General features: G+C 39.2%; 1 protein-coding gene across 7 annotated transcripts in view; it reads right to left on the minus strand.

Annotated features, from left to right (window-relative positions):
* cadps2 (Ca++-dependent secretion activator 2) overlaps positions 1-19579 on the minus strand; it is an 829148-nt gene that overhangs the window by 261266 nt on the left and 548303 nt on the right. For all 7 annotated transcript variants that reach the window (XM_041216037.1, XM_041216039.1, XM_041216038.1 and 4 more), the window contains exons 9-11: positions 18536-18602; positions 17702-17810; positions 16449-16661 (exon numbers count right to left, since the gene is read on the minus strand). In XM_041216037.1, the coding sequence (XP_041071971.1) occupies positions 16449-16661; positions 17702-17810; positions 18536-18602 (389 nt within the window). The remainder of the gene's footprint in view (positions 1-16448; positions 16662-17701; positions 17811-18535; positions 18603-19579) is intronic.

The following is a 19579-nucleotide window of genomic DNA, read 5'->3' on the forward strand; positions in this document are numbered from 1 at the left end:
TGTGGTAAAAAAAAAGCTATTTTGAGTGCATATGAGTTGGTTCCTGAGGCATACAGGCAGAAATTTAGGAATATGAGAAAAAAGGGCAAACTGAGCAAACTTATATTGAATTTGAATGGGTAAAACAAAGTAATTTTGACCAGTGGGTATGGGCATTAAAGACAGAGACAACATATGCAGCTCTTAAAGAAGTAATTCTTTTGGAAGAATTTAAAGATTCAATTCCTTCAATAGTGAGGACTCATGTGGAGGAACAGAGGGTTGAAACGATATGACGAGCAGCAGAGATAGCTGATGATTATGAGTTAGTTCATAGAGCTAAACCTTTTTTCCGTCACCCTTTTAAATCAGAAAAGGATAGAAAGTGGGAAGGTGAAAGGAAGATGGGTAGTCAGGGAAGAGGAGTAGGTGGAAATTTGCAGGAAGTTTTTCTCAGAATAAAAAGGAAGGTGCTGAGGGTAGAAGTGACATTCGAAAATTGAGGTGTTTCATTGTAACAAAGTTGGACACACAAAGTCTGTGTGCTGGAAATAGCAAGCAAAATCTCTTGGAATTATAGGGGTGCAGAAAAGTTCTAGAAGTAAAAGTACTGTGGGTTCTGAGGTTCAGACACAGGAAAAACCAGTGGTTTGTGTACAAGTAAAACAGGAAGGATCATTGATAGGTAAAGGAGGGGGAATATGCTCATAATTTACCCAAGAGAATTCTAAGGAGCAGGTTGCAAAAATGATTGAAAATTTTGTATGTAAAGAGAAAGTCTTTCCATGTGTATAAAGTAGAGTAGGTGAATGTGTTAACATTTTAAGAGACACAGGGGCTAGTCAATCCTTAATGTTGTGGGATAGTAATATTTGCTGTTCAGATGGAGTATTGCAGGAGCAGATGGGGTTCATGTTGATGCTAAACCTATTTACTTATGGAAGTAAATTTAAAGGGAAGTGGAAAATAGGAAGTGACTGCTGGAGTGGTGGAAAAATTGCCCACTGCAGGAGTACAGTTTATCTTGCATAATGATATAGCTGGATCACAAATGTGGGTAATGCCTACAGTAGTTAAGCAGCCTGTAGAGGTGTCTTCAACAGAAGTGTTGTAGAGAGAGCAACCTGATTGTTTCCAGACAGATAGTGTTTCCAGACAGGCTCATAGGTTGAAACAAGAAGGAGAGGATGTTCAAAGGCGGAGAGAAGGTATGGAAGTCCAATTAGCTGAAACTGTTTGATAACACTGTTCAGGTAGAAAGACTGAAAAATAATTCAGCTGAAGCATTTAACTCAAGGCAGTTGGTGGAGTTGCAGAAAAAGGATTTGCAAATAAAACATTTATATCTAGCAGCTTACTCAGAAACAGAGGCAAAATGTATCCCAGAATGTTATTACCTTAAGGGTAATGTTTCAATGAGAAAATGGAGGCCTTATCATGTTTCAGCATATGAAAGTTGGAGGGAGGTACATCAGATTGCAATACTATTTGGATAGCGGAATGAGATTCTGAGGGTAGCTCATGAAATTCCAATGGGGGGACATTCAGGAATTAGAAAGACTGATATGGAAACCACAAGCAGAAATTAAGCAGGCATCTGTAATTCCAATTCCAGCACTTGAAGAACCTTTTACTAGGGTCATGATTGATTGTGTAGGACTCCTATCTAAGGCTAAAAGTAGAAATCAGTATTTACTGACAATAATGGATGTGTCTACCAGGTTTCCTGAAGTGATACCTTTGAGAAATATTACAACTAGGAAAATTGTGGAAGAGTTAACTAAATTTATTACAAGGTATGGTTTACCCAAGGAAATAAAATTTGAACCCTGATCTGATTGTATGTCACAGCTGTTTAAGGGAAAAATGAACAGTTTGGGGATAAACCGATTTAAATCAACAGCTTATCATCCTGAGTCACAAGGGGCTTTGGAAAGGTGGCATCAAACTCTAAAAACTATGATTAGAGTGTACAGTCAGGATTATCCACAGGATTGGGAGGGAGGAATTCCATTCTGGTTATTTGCTATTAAGGATACTCCTAATGCATTGACTGGTTTTAGTCTTTTCAAACTAGTCAATGGTGATGAGGTAAGGGGACAACTGAAATTGATTTATGAGAAACTGGTGGGTAAAAATTCAGAAACTACTCTCCTGGATTACCTATCACACTTGAGAGAGAGATTGGACAGAGCATGTGAATTGTCTAGGGAACATTTAAAGATATCACAGCAAGTGATGAAAGTGAAAGCAGACAGGGAATCTAAAGCTCAGAATGTGTTGCTGGAGAGAAAGTGCTAGTTCTATTACCAGTACTGAAGACTCATTAAAGGCAAGGTTTAGTGGGACTTACAAGATTGAAAAGAAACTGAGAGTGAAGTAAATGATTTAATAAATACTAAATAAATACTATTTAATGAATAGAAGAAGGAAGCAGATGGCGTGTCTTGCAAATATGCTTAAAAAGTACTTTGATGGGCAAGTGGACCAAAAGGAGGTTTTAGTGATAGTGGTTAATGAGAAAGAAGTAGCAATGCAGGATTCTGAAATTGATTTTCCTCTAAACAAATTGAATAATGAAGGGCTGCTTGAAATTTTAAATGTAATATTGAATGACCTTCCAGACAAGTGTCAAAGTGATTTGGAAAGCTATTGCAATCACACAAAATAAATTTGTGGACATAAGTTGGGAAAGATGCATTTAGCTTTACACGACATATGTACAGAAATATCATCTTCTATAACGTTGTTACCTTATTGATTAAATCCGGCAAAGTTATCGCAAGTATAGAAAGAAATTGACTTCATGCTTCAAAATGATGTAATTGAGTCTAGTTGTAGTAACTGGAGTGCGCCAATTGTATGGTACTGAAGCCGGATAGAACACAAAGACTATCGAAAGGTGAATGCAGTAACAAAAGCTGATTCATTTCCTATACCAAGGTTGGAAGATTGCATTGAGAAAGTTGGAGAATCGAAATTTATCACAAAGATTGATTTGCTAAAACGATATTGGCAAGTACCGTTATCAGAGGGAGCAAAGGAAATATCAGCTTTTGTGATGCCAAATGGACGATATCAGTTTAAAGTCATGGCATTTGATATGAAGAATGCATCAGCAACATTTCAAAGACTTACAAACAAAGTAATTGCAGGCCTAAGCAATTGTGCTGTTTATATTGATGACATAGTAGTTTTCAGTCAGGTGTGGGATGAGCATTTACAACATTTGGAACAATTATTTGCTCGATTACAAGGAGATAATTTGGTGATGAACATGGCTAAAAGTGAATTTGCAAAAGCAGAAGTTATGTATCTAGGCCATACCATTGGACATGTTAAGGTGGCTCTGAGAGATGTGAAAGTCAAGGCTATCATGGATTTCCCAGTGCCTACAACAAAATGAGAAATTTTGAGATTTCTGGGTGTCATGAAGCTATTAATGTATATAATATTATTGGAAAATATTTTTCTTTTAAAACAGAGGTTTGGTCTGTGGGTGTCTCTAAACGGGATTAAAGCCAACTAGTCTGGGTGCTTTGATGTGTACTAGTTTTGAGATGTAAGAGAGGTAGAATGTATTTGCTCTTTGTTGAATAGAGCATTCAAGGGGAGTGAATTCCGGCACCAAGGTAGCAGAGACCAAGCAATATGTTTATATTACTAATAAAATTTGTACTATGAAAGGGGTTTTATTGTTAGATGAGGTGGAGTTCAAAGAGTTGGTGATACAATGAGAATTTACATTCAATGAGCTGTGATTGGATATAACAGACAGCAGTTTTGTGTGTTCAGGGCAGAGGCAATGTAGGATCAAAGTAGCTGAATGCCTACACCTGTCTCCACAGGAACCAAAGTAAAAACAAATTAATTTTAAAGTCATAAGGTAAAAACGCTTTTCCTGGTGTCTGGTTAAGTTTATGGGTTGCTATTGCCTTAATGGAGATTAGTTTGGGAATTTGTTAAAAATTATGACAGTAGTAATTTGAAGCCATGTGTATATATTTAACTTGTGTAAATTAATAAATGTCTCATGTATTTTGATATAAAACCTCTCGAGAACTGGTGGTCTAATTCCTGAATTTAGAGCTGCATCTCAAACGTATAAAAATAAAATATAGATTATGAAAATTGTTTACAGTTTCCCTCTGAGATTTTTAAATAACTCAGCTTTACCAACTGCTGGGTCATAACAAATGAAAGCTCTAGCGGGATAAAAATATTTCTAATTCCTTGATTGGTTTGGAATTGGTGAATCAATGAGTCAAAAATTGCTGACTACGAGAAACACTTTGAATTTAGGAGATGGTAAGGTATTTTAGAAGTGGTGAGACTGCAAGATGGCTTTGGCAATTGCTAAGACATGTCTGGAAGTAGAAGATATAACTCTGATTGGGTTGCAGAAAATAACCAAAAGTAAGTTAACAGAGTTGGCAGATATGTTAACATTGGAGTTACCTGAGGGTGCGAGGAAATCGGACAAGATTAAAAGTATAGCACAGTATTAACAGTTGGAAATGAAGCCTGACACTAGTGAGTCACAGTTGGAGTTAGTGAGACTTCAGTTACAAATGAAGACATTTGAATTTGAACAAGCAAAGGAACTGAAAAAAATCTTGAATTAGAAGCAAAGGACAGAGAAATGGCTTTTAAAATTGAATTAGAAATTGAGGAGGAGAAAAGAGAAGAAAGAAAAAGAGAGAATTCCAACTGAAAAAATTGGCAGTTAAAAAAGAGATGCCAGTAGGTGAGGAAGGACTTATCTCTAGAGTAGAACCCAGCGAGGGAATGTTTAAATTTATACATGCTCTTCCAAAGTTTGAGGAAAAGGATATTGAAGCATTTTTTATTTCATTTGAGAAGCTATGTAATCAGATGAAACGGCCCCAGGAAAGCTGGATGCTATTATTACAGTCTAAGTTGTTCGGTTGGGTGTATGAGGTATATGCTTTGCTATCAGAAGAAATGTCGGTGAATTATGATTTGGTGAAAAAGGCTATTTTGTATGTAAATGAGTTGGTTCCTGAACATACAGGCAGAAATTTCACAATATGACAAAATACCCTGGGCAAACTTATATGGAGTTTGAAAGAGTAAAACAAAGTAATTTTGACCAATGGATACAGGGGTTAAAAATAGAAACAACTTATGCAGTTCTTAGGGAAGTAATTCTTTTGGAAGAATTTAAAGAATCAGCTCCTTCAGTAGTGAGAAGTCATGCAGAGGAACAGAGGGTTGATTCTGTAAGACAAGCAGAAGAGATAGCTGATGATTGTGAGTTAGTTCACAGACTAAATCTTTTTTCCATCACCCATTCAAATTGGAAAAGGATATAAGTGGGAAGGGAAAAGGAAGGCAGGTAGTCAGGGGAGAGGAGGAGTGGCTGGGAATTCCCAGGAAGTTTTTTTCTCAGAATAAAAAAGGAAGTTGCTGAAAGTAGAAGTGACATTCGAAAATTGAGGTGTTTCCATTGCAATAAAGTGGAGCACATGAAACCAGTGTATTGGAGATTGCAGGAAAAGTCTGTTGGAATTGTTGGGGTGCAGAAAATCTCTGGATGTAAAAGTACTGTGGGTTCTGAGGTTCAGGCACTAGAGAAATGAGTGGTTTGTGTACAGGTGAAACAGGGAGAATCAACGAAAGGTGAAGAAGTGGTAATGTGTTCACTTTATGTGTTCAGTTTATTCGAGAATTTGGGGGAGAAGGTTGCAAGGATGTTTAAAGATTTTGTGTGTGAAGGGAAAGTCATTCCATGTGTACAGGGTGGAGTAGGTATATTTAACTCAAAGAGGTTAGTGGAATACAGAAAAATTATTTGCAATTAAAACATTTATATCTGACAGCTTACTCAGAAACAGAAGCAAAGTGTATTCCAGTATGTTATTATCTTCGGGAAGGTATTTTAATAAGAAAATGGCGGTTGGATCATGTCTCAGCAAATGAAGGTTGGAGGGAGGTGTATCAGATTGTTATCCCATTAGGGTGCAGGAATGAGATTCTGAGGATTGCTCATGAAATTCCAATGGGGGTACATTTAGGAATTAGGAAAACACAGGAAAAGTTATAGGTTTTTTGGCCAGGATTGCGTAGGGATGTGGTCAAATTCTGTTATTCTGTAGAACAGTTTTACATGTCATATAACAAGAAAACAACAAGCAGTGATTAACCTGGTGCCTTTAATCCCAATATCAGCATTTGAAAAGCCTTTTACCAGGATTAGGACCCCTCTCTAAGACTAAAAGTGGAACCTAGTATTTGTTGACAATAATGGATGTGTCTATCAGGTTTCCTGAAGCGATACCTTTAAGAAATATTACAACTAAGAAGGTTGTGGAAGAGTTAATTAAACTTTTTACAAGATATGGTTTACCTAAAGAAATACAATCGGATCAGGGGTCAAATTTCACATCACAGCTGTTTAAGAAAGTAATTAAGTGTTTGGGGATAAAACAGTTTAAGTCAACAGCTTATCATCCGGAGTCACAAGGAGCTTTGGAAAGATGGCATCAAACTTTAAAAACTATGATAACAGCATATTGTCAGGATTATGCACAGGATTGGGATACAGGAATTCCATTTTTGTTATTTGCTATTAGAGACGCTCCTAATGCATCGATTGGTTTTAGCCCCTTTGAACTAAGTTATGGTCATGAGGTAAGGGGACCACTGAAATTGATTCATGAGAAATTGGTGGGTCAAAATTCAGAAACTATTTTCCTGGATTACGTATCAAGTTTCAGGGAAAGGTTGAACAGAGCATGTGAGTTGGCTAGGGAACATTTAAAGATATCATAGCAAGTGGTGAAAGTGAAAGCAGATAAGAAAGCTAAAACTCGCAGTTTTGTTGCTGGAGAGAAAGTATTAGTTTTGTTACCAGTACTAGGTAATTCATTAAATGCAATATTTATTGGGCGTTATAGGATTGAAAAGAAATTGAGTGAAGTAAATTATTTAATAAATATGCCAGATAGAAGAAAGAAGCAGAGGGTGTGTCACGTAGATATGCTTAAAAGTACTTTGATACTTTGGCTGAAAGAGGTACAAAAAGAGGTGTTAGTGATGGTGGATGATGAGAAAGAGGTAGAAATGCAGGACTCTGAAATTGATTTTCCTCTAATCGAATTGAATAATGAGGGGATGCTTGAAAATTTAACTGAAATATTGTGTTACCTTCCAAGCAAGTGTCAAAGTGATTTGGAAAAGCTATTGCAGTTACACACACCTATTTGTGGAAATAAGTTGAGAAAGTTTCATCTAGCCTTACATGATGTATGTATAGAAATAGCAGCTTCAATAAGGCAACAACCTGATAGATTAAATCCGGCAAAGTTACCGCAAGTCAAAAAAAATTGATTTCAAGCTCCAAAATGATATCATTGAGTCTAGTTGCTGTAACTGGAGTTTGTCTATTATACTGGTACCGAAACCAGATAGAACACAAAGACAGTGTGTGGACTATCGAAAGGTGAATGAAGTGACAAAAGTGGAATCATCTCCCATAACATTTATAATAATAAGTTAAAAAACAGGACCTCTAGGGTTGTAATCTCAAGACTACTCCCTGTGCCATGTGCCAGTGAGGCTAGAAATAGGAAGATAGTGCTGCTGAACACGTGGCTGAACAGATGGTGTAGGAGGGAGGGTTTCCAATATCTGGATCAGTGGGATCTCTTCCGGGGCAGCTGGGACCTGTACAAGAAGGATGGGTTGCATCTAAACTGGAGGGGTACCAATATCCTGGCTGCGAGGTTTGCTAATGTCACTTGGGAGGGTTTAAACTAGTATGGCAGGGGGGTGGGAACCAGAGCAATAGGTCAGCAGGTGAAATAAATGACTAGGAACCAGTGAATATGGCCAGTAGGACTAAGAGGAAGGGCAGGCAGGGAGAAATTACTGAACACAGTGGGACTGGGGGTCTGAAATGCATTTGTTTCAATGTGAGAAGTATAACAGGCAAGGCAGATGAGCTTAGAGCTTGGATTAGTACTTGGGACTATGATGTTATTGCTATTACAGAGACTTGGTTGAAGGATGGACAGGATTGGCAGATAAACGTTCTAGGATTTAGATGTTTCAGGCAGGATAGAGAGGGATGTAGAAGAGGTGGAGGAGTTGCACTGCTGGTTAAGGGGAATATCACAGCCGTACGACAGGAGGACACCTTGGTGGGCTCATGCAGCGAGGCAATATGGGTAGAGCTCCGGAATAGGAAGGGTGCAGTCACAATGTTGGGGGTTTACTATAGGCCTCCCAATTGCCAACGGGAGATTGAGGAACAGTTATGTAGGCAGATTTTGGAAAGATGTAAAAGCAATGTTGTGGTGGGTGATTTTAACTTTCCCTATATTGATTGGGAATCACTTAGTGCTAGGGATTTGGATGGTGCAGAATTTGTAAGGTGCATCCAGGAGGGCTTCCTGAGACAATATGAAGATATCCCAACTAGAGAAGGGGCAATACGGGACCTGGTATTAGGGAATGAACCCGGCCAGGTGGTCGAAGTTTCAGTAGGGGAGCATTTCGGGAAAAGTGACCATAATTCAGTAAGTTTCAAGGTACTGGTGGATAAGGATAACAGGAGTCCTCGGGTTAAGGTGCTTAATTGGGGGAAGGCTAATTATAACAATATTAGGCAGGAACTGAGGAATCTAGACTGGAGGCGGATGTTTGAGGGCAAATCAACAACTGACATGTGGGGGGCTTTCAAATGTCAGTTGATAAGAATTCAGTACCGGCATGTTCCTGCTAGGATATAGGATAAGCATGGCAAGTTTCAGGAACCTTGGATAACGAAGGATATTGTGAGATTAGTCAAAAAGAAAAGGGAAGCATTCGTAAGACTAGAAGGCTGGGAACAGATGAAGCCTGTGGAGAATATAAAGAAAGTAGGAAGAAACTTAAGCAAGGAGTCAGGAGGGCTAAAAGGGGTCGTGAAAAGTCACTGGCAACCAGGATTAAGGAAAATCCCAAGACCTTTTATACATATGTAAAATGCAAGAGGGTAGCCAGGGAAAGGGTAGGCCCATTCAGGGACAGAGGCGGGAATCTGTGTGTGGAGCCAGAAGAAATGGAAGAGATACTGAATGAATACTTCTCATCAGTATTCACCAAAGAAGGACTTAGCGGTTGATTTGTCTAAGGAAGAGTGTATAGATAGCCTGGATCATGTTGAGATCAAAAATGGGGAGGTGTTAGGTGTCTTGAAGAATATTAAGGTGGATAAGTCCCCAGGGCCAGATGGGAACTACCCCAGAGTACTGAGGGAGGCAAGGGAGGAGATTGCTGGGGCCTTGACAGAAATCAATGGTAGGGAAATTATTGGAGAAGATTCTTTATGACAGGATTTACGAGCATTTGGAAGCAAATGGGCGTATTAGTGAGAGGCAGCATGATTTTGTGAAGGGGAAGTCGTGTCTCACTAACTTGATCGAGTTTTTCGAGGAAGTGACAAAGATGATCGATGATGGAAGAGCAGTGGATGTTATATACTTGGATTTCAGTAAGGCCTTTGACAAGGTCCCTCATGGTACAGAAGTTAAAGTCATATGGGATCAGAGGTGAGCTGGCAAGATGGATACAGAATTAGCTTGGTCATAGAAGACAGAAGGTAGCAGTGGAAGGGGGCTTTTCTGAATGGAGAGCTGTGACAAGTGGAGTTCCACAGGGGTCAGTGCTAGGACCTTTGCTGTTTGTAGTACACAAAATGATTTGGAGGAAAATGTAACTGGGCTAATTAGTAAGTTTGCAGACGACACTAAGGTTGGAGAAGTTGCAGATAGTGAAGAGGATTGTCAAAGGATACAATAGGATATAGACTGGTTGGAGACTTGGGCGGAGAAATGGCAGATGGAGTTTAATCCAGACAAATGCGAGGTAATGCATTTTGGAAGGTCTAATACAGGCAGGAATTATACAGTAACTGGCAGAGCCTTAAGTGCATCAATGGGCAGAGGGATCTGGGTGTAGAGGTCCACAGGTCACTGAAAGTGGCAACGCAGGTGGATAAGATAGTCAGGAAGGCATATGGCATGCTTGCCTTCATTGGGCAGGGGTATTGAGTATAAAAGTTGGGAAGTCATGCTGCAGCTGTATAAAACCTTGGTTAGGCCACACTTGGAATATTGTGTGCAATTCTGGTCGCCACATTACCAGAAGGATATGGAGGCATTGGAGAGGGTGATGAGGAGGTTTACCAGGATGCTGCCTGGTCTGGAGGTTATTAGCTATGAGGAGAGGTTGGAGAAACTCAGATTGTTCTCACTAGAGCAACGGAGATTGAGGGGCAACTTGATAGAAGTTTACAAAATTATGAGTGGCATGGACAGAGTAGATAGTGAGAAGCTTTTTCCCAGGGTGGAAGAGTCAATTACTAAGGGACATAGATTTAAGGTGAGAGGAGAAAACTATAGAGGAGATGTGCAGGGCAAGTTTTTTACGCAGAGGATAGTGAGTGTCTGGAATTCGCTGCCAGAGGAGGTGGTGGAAGCGGGTACGATAGTGGTGTTTAAGAGGCAGCTTGACAAATACATGAATAGGATGGGAATAGAGGGATACGGACCCCGGAAGTGCAAAATGTTTTAGTTGACAGACAATATGATCGGCGCAGGCTTGGAGAGCCGAAGGGCCTGTTCCTGTGCAGTATTTTTCTTTATAAAAACAAAAAAACTGCGGATGCTGGAAATTCAATTCAAAAACAAAAACAGAATTACCTGGAAAAACTCAGCAGGTCTGGCAGCATCGGCGGAGAAGAAAAGAGTTGACGTTTCGAGTCCTCATGACCCTTTGACAGAACTTGAGTTCAAGTCCAAGAAAGAGTTGAAATATAAGCTGGTTTAAGGTGTGTGTGTGGGGGCGGAGAGAGAGAGAGAGAGGGAGAAGTGGAGTGGGGGTGTGGTTAATCTACGGATTACACAAATTGCTGGAAGAGAAAATCTGTTCAAGAGTTATCAAGAGTTTAAACATTAAAGGAAATTTGCAATTTTAAAAAAAACCTAGACACTGAACTGAAGTGATTTCTGTTGATATCAATATAATATATATTATGTTAATACGTTAATGCATGCATCTGAAAATGTAATAGTGTAATAAGTATAGGAAATAGTATGAGATGAGTTATTAAAATGAAGCTGTCTTTTAGAATAATGACGTTTAATTTTTAATGGGGGGGGATGTCATGAAGCTATTAATGAATATAATATTGTTGGAAAATATCTTTCTTTTAAAATAGAGGCTTAGTTTGTGGGTGTGTCTTGATTGGATTAAAGCCAACTAGTCTGGGTGCTTTGATGTGTCCTAGTTTTGAGATGTAAGAGAGGTAGAATGCATTTGCATTTTGTTGAACAAAGCATTCAAGATGGGGAGTAATTCTGGCACCTAGCTAGCAGAGACCATTAAATGTTTATATTACTAATAAAATTTGTACTATGAAAGGGATGTTATTGTTAGAACAGGTGGAGTTCAAAGAAGCTGGTGATACAATGAGAATTTACATTCAGTGAGCTGTGTTGGGTATAACAGAGGGCAGTTGTGTGTGTGCAGGGCAAAAGCAATGTAAGATCAAAGCAGCTGTAAGCCTACAAATATACCCACAGGAACCAAAGTGAAAAGAACCTCATTTTGAATTCGTAAGGTGAAAATGCTTTTCCTGGTTTCTGGTTAAGTCTATGGGTTGCTGTTGCTTTAACTGAGATTAGTTTGGGAATTTGTTAAAAGTTATGATAGTAGTAATTTGTCGCCATGTGTATTTGTTTAACTTGTCTAAATTAATAAATGTCTCATGTATAAAACCTCTCGAGAACTGGTGGTCTGATTCCTTAATTTAGAGCTGCATCTCAAACATGCCACTTAAAATGTAGGTTATGACAGTTGTTTAAAGTTTCCCTCTGGGTTTTTTAATTAACTCAGCTTTAACAACTGCTGGTTCATAACACTGGGCATGAGTGGGTTTTATAGGGAATTTGTACCAAATTTTAGCAGTGTGGTTGCTCCATTGACTGAGCTTTTTAAAAAAAGTTTCAATGGGCATAGGAGTGTCAGAAGGTATTTGACAATATGAAAACTGTATTAACTATGACGCCAGTCTTGGCAGTACCCAATTACGCCAAGCAATTTAAACTGGCCATTGACACGAGCGATATAGGCATTGGAGCCATACTGTTACAAGAAGATGAAAATGGAATTGAAAAACAGATAGGATATTTTTCACGAAAGTTGAATGTATGACAGAGAAAATATTCATTGATCAAAATGGAAACCTTGGATTTGGTGTTAATGTTGCAGCATTTTGAAAGTTATGTGGAAAACAATTCATCAGAAACAATTGTTGATACAGACCACAATCCTTTAAAGTTTCTGGACAAATTTTGAGACAGATTAGTAAGGCTGTTCAGATGAAGTTTATTACTGCAACCATTTAATCTATAGATTATACACGTTGCTGGATGAGAAAATCTGATTGCAGATCTTTATCAAAAGTTTGAAGCTTAAAGGGAAAATTGAACATTTAGGAGCCTGGACTCTGAACTGGAATGATTTCTGCTGATCCGAAGGACTTGTGTATATATTATGTTAATACATTCATCTGGTAATGTAATGTAAGGATAGGAGATAATATAAGATGGGTTAATAAAAATGAAGCTGTCTTTTTAAATTATGAAGGGGATGTCAGGAAGATATAATAATGTCCAGAATGTTATTGGAATTTATTGTGAAATAAAGTCTGTGTCAATGTGTGTGTGTGTGTGTGTGTGTGTGTGTGTGTGTGCGCGCGCGCGCGCGTGTGCGAGTGCGTGAATGAGTGAGAGAGAGAATTAAAGATAGCTAGTCTGCATGCTTTGATGTAAGAAGTACAAAGTAGACATGTTCCCTACAAAAAAATGTACAAAGTAGACATGTCCCCTACAAAAATAAGAGTGGTACTGCCAAATCTAGACCTCCCTGGTTGTCTAGAGGAATACAGGGGAAGATCAGACAGAAAAAGAAAGTGTACAATAGGCACAAAGAACTAAGCACTGCTGATAGCCAAGATGAATATAGGAAGTGCAGGGACGAATTAAAAAAGGAAATAAGGAAATCAAAGAAAGGGCATGAAAAAAGATTAGCAAGTAAAGTTAAAGATAGCCCAAAGATGTTTTACCAATACATTAATGCTAAAAGGTTAGTTAAGGAAAAAGTGGGACCTATCAGAGATGAAGATGGAAACTTGTGTGTAGATGCAGAGGCTGTGGGAAGAGTTTTGAATGAACATTTTGTCTCCGCGTTTACAAAGGAAAGGGAGGATGTAGATATAGTTGTCCAGGAGGAACACTGTGAGATATTGGACAGGATAGTCTTAAAGAGAGAGGAAGTACTCGAAGGATTAAAATCCTTGAAAGTTGATAAGTCACCAGGGCCAGATGGATTGTTTCTGAGGCTGCTGAAGGAAGTCAGGAAGGAGATAACAGATGCTCTGAGGATGATTTTCCAATCTTCACTAGATACAGGGGAGGTACAGGAGGACTGGAGAAATGCAAACGTTGTTCCATTGTTTAAAAAGGGATTAAAGGAAATGCCAAACAATTATAGGCCAGATGGTCTTACATCGGTGGTGAGCAAATTAGTAGAATCAATCCTGAGAGATAGGATTAACTGTCATGTGGAAAGGCATGGACTAGTCAGGGATGGTCAGCATGGATTTGTTAAAGGAAGGTCTTGCCTCACAAATTCGATTGAATTCTTTGAGGAAGTAACAAGGAGGGTTGATGAAGGTAGTGCAGTGGATGTTGTGTACATGAATTTTAGCAGGGAATTTGACAAGGTCCCTTATGGCAGATTGGTCAGGAAAGTAAAAGCCCATGGGATTCAGGGTAATGTGGCAAACTGGATAAAAGGTTGGCTTTGTAACAGGAAACAAAGGGTAATGGTCGATGGATGCCCTTGCGAATGGAAAGTTGTCTCAAGTGGTGATCCACAGGGCTCGGTGTTGGAAGCCTTGCTGTTTATGTTATATATTAACAAATTGGACGTGAACGAGGGGGGCACGATTGGGAAATTTGCAGATGACACAAAGATTGGCCGAGTAGTGGAAACTGCAGAGAATAGCCATAATCTCCAAAATGATATAGATGGGTTGATGGAGTGGACGGTAAAGTGGCAGATGGATTTTAACTTGGAGAAGTGTGAGGTCATACATTTAGCGAGGTCAAACAGGAATTACAAAATAAATGGGAATATACTAGGAGGGGTAGATGAAGTGAGAGATCTTGGCGTACAAGTACACAGGTCCCTGAAGGCCGCAGGTCAAGTAAACAAGTTTGTAAAAAAGGCATATGGAATGCTCTCCTTCACTGGCAGAGGTATAGAATATAAAAGTAAGGATATAATGTTGGACTTGTGTAAAACACTGTGAGGCCACAACTAGAGTATTGTGTGCAGTTCTGGTCACCACCTTACAGGAAGGACGTAATAGCTCTGGAGAGAGTGCAGAGGAGGTTCACAAGAATGTTGCCAGGGTTAGAAAAGTGTAGCTACGAGGAGAGATTGGATAGGTTGGGGTTATTTTCCTTGGAACAAAGAAGGCTGAGAGGTGACTTGATTGAGGTGTACAAAATTATGAGGGGAATAGATAGAGTGAACAGGATAAAATTGTTTCCCTTGATGGAGAATTCTAGAACCAGGGTACACAGATTTAAGATAAGTCGCAAAAGGTGTATGGGGGACATGAGGAATAACTTTTTTATGCAGAGGGTAATGGGTGTCTCGAATTTGCTACCCAAGTTGGTGGTAGAGGCAGAAACTTTAAACTCTTTTAAAAAGTACCTGGATCTGCACCTAGAGTGCTGTAAGCTGCAGGGCTATGGGCCGGGTGCAGGAAGGTGGGATTAGAAATGGCACCTGGGTGTCCTCAGGCTGGCATGGACAAGATGGGCCGAATGGCCTCCTTCTGTGCTGTAACTTTTCTGTGGTTCTGAGAAGTTAGGTTTGAAATGTTAATTAGGTAAACATGGGGAAGTTTTAGAATGTGAAGTGTGAAGGGGGCAATTTTGCATTTTTAAACAAACTAGTGTGGCTTGAATTCAAAAGTAGGGGTGTAATGTATACCTGACCAGCAGTAGTAAGGAATAGTGTGTTTATTTATTTTTCTCAAAGGTTACTGGTAAAACTTAGTGCTATGAGGGATTTTTATTATCAGGAAGGTAAGTCCAGAGACACAATGAAACAATGAGTAAAAATACCTGGAAAAACTCAGCAGGTCTGACAGGCATCTGCGGAGAGGAACACAGTTAACGTTTTGAGTCTGTATGACTCTTCAACAGAACTAAGGAAAAATAGAAAAGAGGTGAAATATAAGCTGGTTTAAGGGGGGGAGGGGAGTGGGACAGGTAGAGCTGGATAGAGGGCCAGTGATAGGTGGAGATTGCCAAAAGATGTCATAGACAAAGTCTATTTGAATCTCCACCTATCACTGGCCCTCTATCCAGCTCTACCAGTCCCATCCACCCCCCACCCTTTAAACCAGCTTATATTTCATCTCTTTTCTATTTTTCCTTAGTTCTGATGAAGAGTCATACGGACTCGAAACGTTAACTGTATTCCTCTCCGCAGATGCTGTCAGACCGGCTGAGTTTTTCCAGGTATTTTTGTTTTTATTCTAGATTTCCAGCATCCGCAGTATTTTGCTTTTATCTTAGTGAAACAATGGGTATTTGCATTCAAAAGGGAAAATATGTATAAAGGAGCAAAGGCTGTGTGTAAGGGAAGGCAGTCTAAGGTTCAACAAATGTGAAATGCCTTCAGCCTGTATGTACCAAACTGCTGCCTTCAGGGACTGAAGTTAAGAGAACTCACTTTGAATTCGACTGTTCAGGTTATCGTTTACTTTGCCTGAGTCTTTTAAAATTTATGTGTCTTACTGTTGCCTTAACGAAAGGTAACTGTGAGTCAGATTAAGTAGGGGATTTTGAAGTTATCATAGTAGTAATTTGTAGATCTATGTATGTATTTAAAGTCATTTCTTCTATTAATAAATGTTTAATCTAGTTTTGTAAAAACCTATAAGACTTGGTGGTCTTTTTTCTATTGAATTCAAGGATGCTTCTCGAAACTTACACAAATTGAAAAACAAGTTGTGGCAGTTGTTTCAAGTTTCCCTGTGGGATTTGAACAACTGAGCATTTACCATTGGCTATGCCATAACACTTATCCATCTCGGTTGCTTTTCGTTTGGACCTGTGCAGACCACACACATTGCCCTGCTAGCTAACATCTACCCCTCCAATGACAGCTGAATTGGCAACAGCCTAATTCACTCCTGATGGCAATGATTATACACCAGACAATTAAACATGGAAACATAGCACTGCTGAAAAGGTTACAGGGGTCTCATTTTCCACTGACCTTTGGACAGTGAGGATTGTGTAACTGTAAAACAATGACATTTCATTACTTTTAAACAAATAAGAGCTCAAATTAAATTATCTTAACATACTCACAGAACTGAGAGATAGGCACATCGGGCAGCTGTGCGCTTCCTCCCTTGGCATTCAATTTCTGGACCTGGGATGGAGGGACAGGCTTGTAGGACTGGCCTGTAGCTCTGTACATAGCTTGAACCCACAGCACTCGATCCTGTTCGTCATCACTCGCATACACTACGGTGTCACCTTCTTTAACTGCATTGAAGAATGCTCGCCCACCGTCCAGACCTACAAGTAAATGACCAAGATCAAGTCATAGCTTCCTTTCACATGTTTAACTCCTGTTCAAAAAGTCAACTCTTCCTGACTAATCAACTTGTTTCTGGGAAGCTTAAGCTCTTCTAAGTCTTTCTTTGACACAAATCCCTTTGAACCGGGGATCTGTTGTGTTACCCTTTCTTTCACGCTTTCTAGTTTAAGTATGCTTTGGGCACACCCTCTAAAACCTGAACGTAGTACTTGAAGTATAATCAAACTCGTACATTGTAAACCCTTGGCATAACCACTGTAAATATGCATTATACTCTGACTACATATCCTAATATTCCAGGTGTCTTTTAATTGTACCCAAGACTTCAATAGTGTAATGCCACAAATTCAATTTGATTTTTTGAATATTTATGCTTCCTTTTGGTAAATGCATAAACTCTGACTCTCGTTTCCTCCTTGTTTAGTATAGAGCTGCTAAAACTCTTAGCAATATAATCTGGGTAGGGTAGCTCATTTAATACTCTATCAACTGGAAAGGCTTTTACGAAGGTGGTGGGGTTAGGGGGTGGGGAGGGGAATTGATGGATAAGTCCTGACACTGATCGTCTCTCTTTTTCACAGACTAATACAGCAAAAAAAAAGAACTATTCAGCCCATCGCACTCTTTGAAAAGAGCTATCCAATTAGTCCCAGTATTGTAACTGTATTGCAACTTTTTGCTCCACTACTTTGGCTATTCGAACATTTTTAAACAAAAGGACATACTTCACTTGAAACATCACAAGATGTTCAATTTGAAATTTTTTATCATAATGTGTGGGATTGAACAGATCCAAAATTGGGAACAGCAAACAAAATGTGAGAAGCTATTGAAAGTAGCAAATTTGTGCTTTGCCACAGAAACTGCACAGCTCAACTGTGATCCACATACTTCTCACACCAAGAAAAACACTTTAGAAAGTAGACTCTCCAGTATATTCTAGCTTCCCTTCCACCCTATTAAAATATTCTGATTCGCAAGCACAAAGTAGAAATTTTATTTTCTCTGACAGTAATACCTGGCTGTGGCTCTGTGTAGTCCACTGTGTATCCTTCCAGTTGCATTAACTCCTGAGGCTCAGACTTCTTTTCTCTGTAACTACACATAGCAAATGTGTACTGGCTAACCTGAAACAATAGGCATGGCAAATTTAGCTGCAAGGGCATATTACACTTGATCTTCAGGTAATAGCACTTAAATAGTACAGGGCAATTCTCCGCAACATTCAGCTGAATACATGCTATGTGCTGGAATATCTCCTTGGGATAGATGGTCTGACTAGCAGAGTTTATGTACAAAGGTGGAATGGATTTGTACTACATAAAGCAGCATTTTATCTTCATTATTATAAATTTACAACTGCAATGATTTAGAGTTGTTAAGAATTTTTGAATCCAGACGTTTCCTTTTTAATAAATAAAACCTCTTCCATTAGGAATACACATGTTTTTCATGATCTTGGAAGCCACTCCCTGAGTGAATTCAGCAGACCTGCACTTCTAGAAGGAAGCTTCACTCTTAAGGGTGTGAAGGTCAGTGACATACTTGCAGCGTTATAATGTCTGTTCCCTGACCTGTGTTCCCATTGGGCCTGGGTCACGAATGGCCAATAACAGAAAATGCCCAGGTCAGGCAGCACCCATTGAGAAAAAAACAGATCAGCTGATTCTTCAGGTATGAGCCCCATATCACCAATACCCACCCTGAATTGAGTTTATTGTTGCTAAATGCAATGGAAAAAATACTCAATCCAGTACTCCCTTTCTCCATACTCACACAGTCAAAGATACCTGTAAACCTCTGGCAACATCATAAGAAATGATGAATTAACCTGAATGCATCACTCACTAACCTGAACCAGGACAAAGTATCGCTTCTTCCACCTCTTCCAAACCTTCTGCCCAAGTGCGTAAAGGTACCTGCAACCAAGAAACAAGATTTTACACTTTGTAGGCACAGATCATTTTCACAATATAAAATAAGAGGATTATTTCAGGAAATAAAACGATAATCTGAAGTAATATAAATATACTTGCTTATGTGAAAGTGTTAGCGAAAGTGTTGGGGGAGGGAGGGAGGTTTCCAGTGGCTTGGGGATTTAATCCACCAGGCACCAACTCATACAAAGTAGGATGGACCCGATCTGCGATGAGTTTGCTGACCTGAATCAATGCATTGGTAGGGCCAGTGCAATTGGATTGAGTGCCCCAGGCATTAGGAGAGATAAAAATTGTATGGTGCTCCTGGTCTATCAAGAGCGATTGGACAATGCTCACACAATATTCAATGAGTTTACCAAGAGCACAAGGGATTCATTGTTCACCCTGGGCAGGCTATCTTCAAGTTTACTTCATTCATAAGGCCGTGCCTTAGCTCATAGGAAGTGTGGGCTTTGCACCGGAATCATAACACTTCGGGATCAAAATCTTGAGGAAAGGATAGCAGCTGAAAAAAGTGGTGAGTCAAAAACAATTGTGAGTATTGCAATATCATCTTAGTATATTTAAGATGAACCATATTTTTCAGAAAAGTTTAATAAAACAGCCGAAAATAAAAAAATAATATTTTTCAGCTAATTCCAACATACTTCAGCTACTACTGCACTGCGTGCTGATAAAATAGACATCTTAGTCACAATTACTAAAACTTCGGCAAAATATGCAACATCATTTTTAGGGATATCAGCAACTTTGTAATGTGTACATTTATCTCCCCTGCTCCATTTTGTTTCTGCGATTAGGCCCATGTCCACATAATATGCTTTATCTCAACCAATTATGTAGATAAGGGTCATACTGACTCATCCTTTATGTCCACTGGGAGCAGTGTACAAGGAGCTATTCCCCAACTTTCCTTTTGTCCTTGTGGGGAAATATCCAGTTTCATTGAAATACCT

Source organism: Carcharodon carcharias, chromosome 21 (genome assembly GCF_017639515.1).
Source record: "Carcharodon carcharias isolate sCarCar2 chromosome 21, sCarCar2.pri, whole genome shotgun sequence".
Taxonomy (NCBI): domain Eukaryota; kingdom Metazoa; phylum Chordata; class Chondrichthyes; order Lamniformes; family Lamnidae; genus Carcharodon; species Carcharodon carcharias.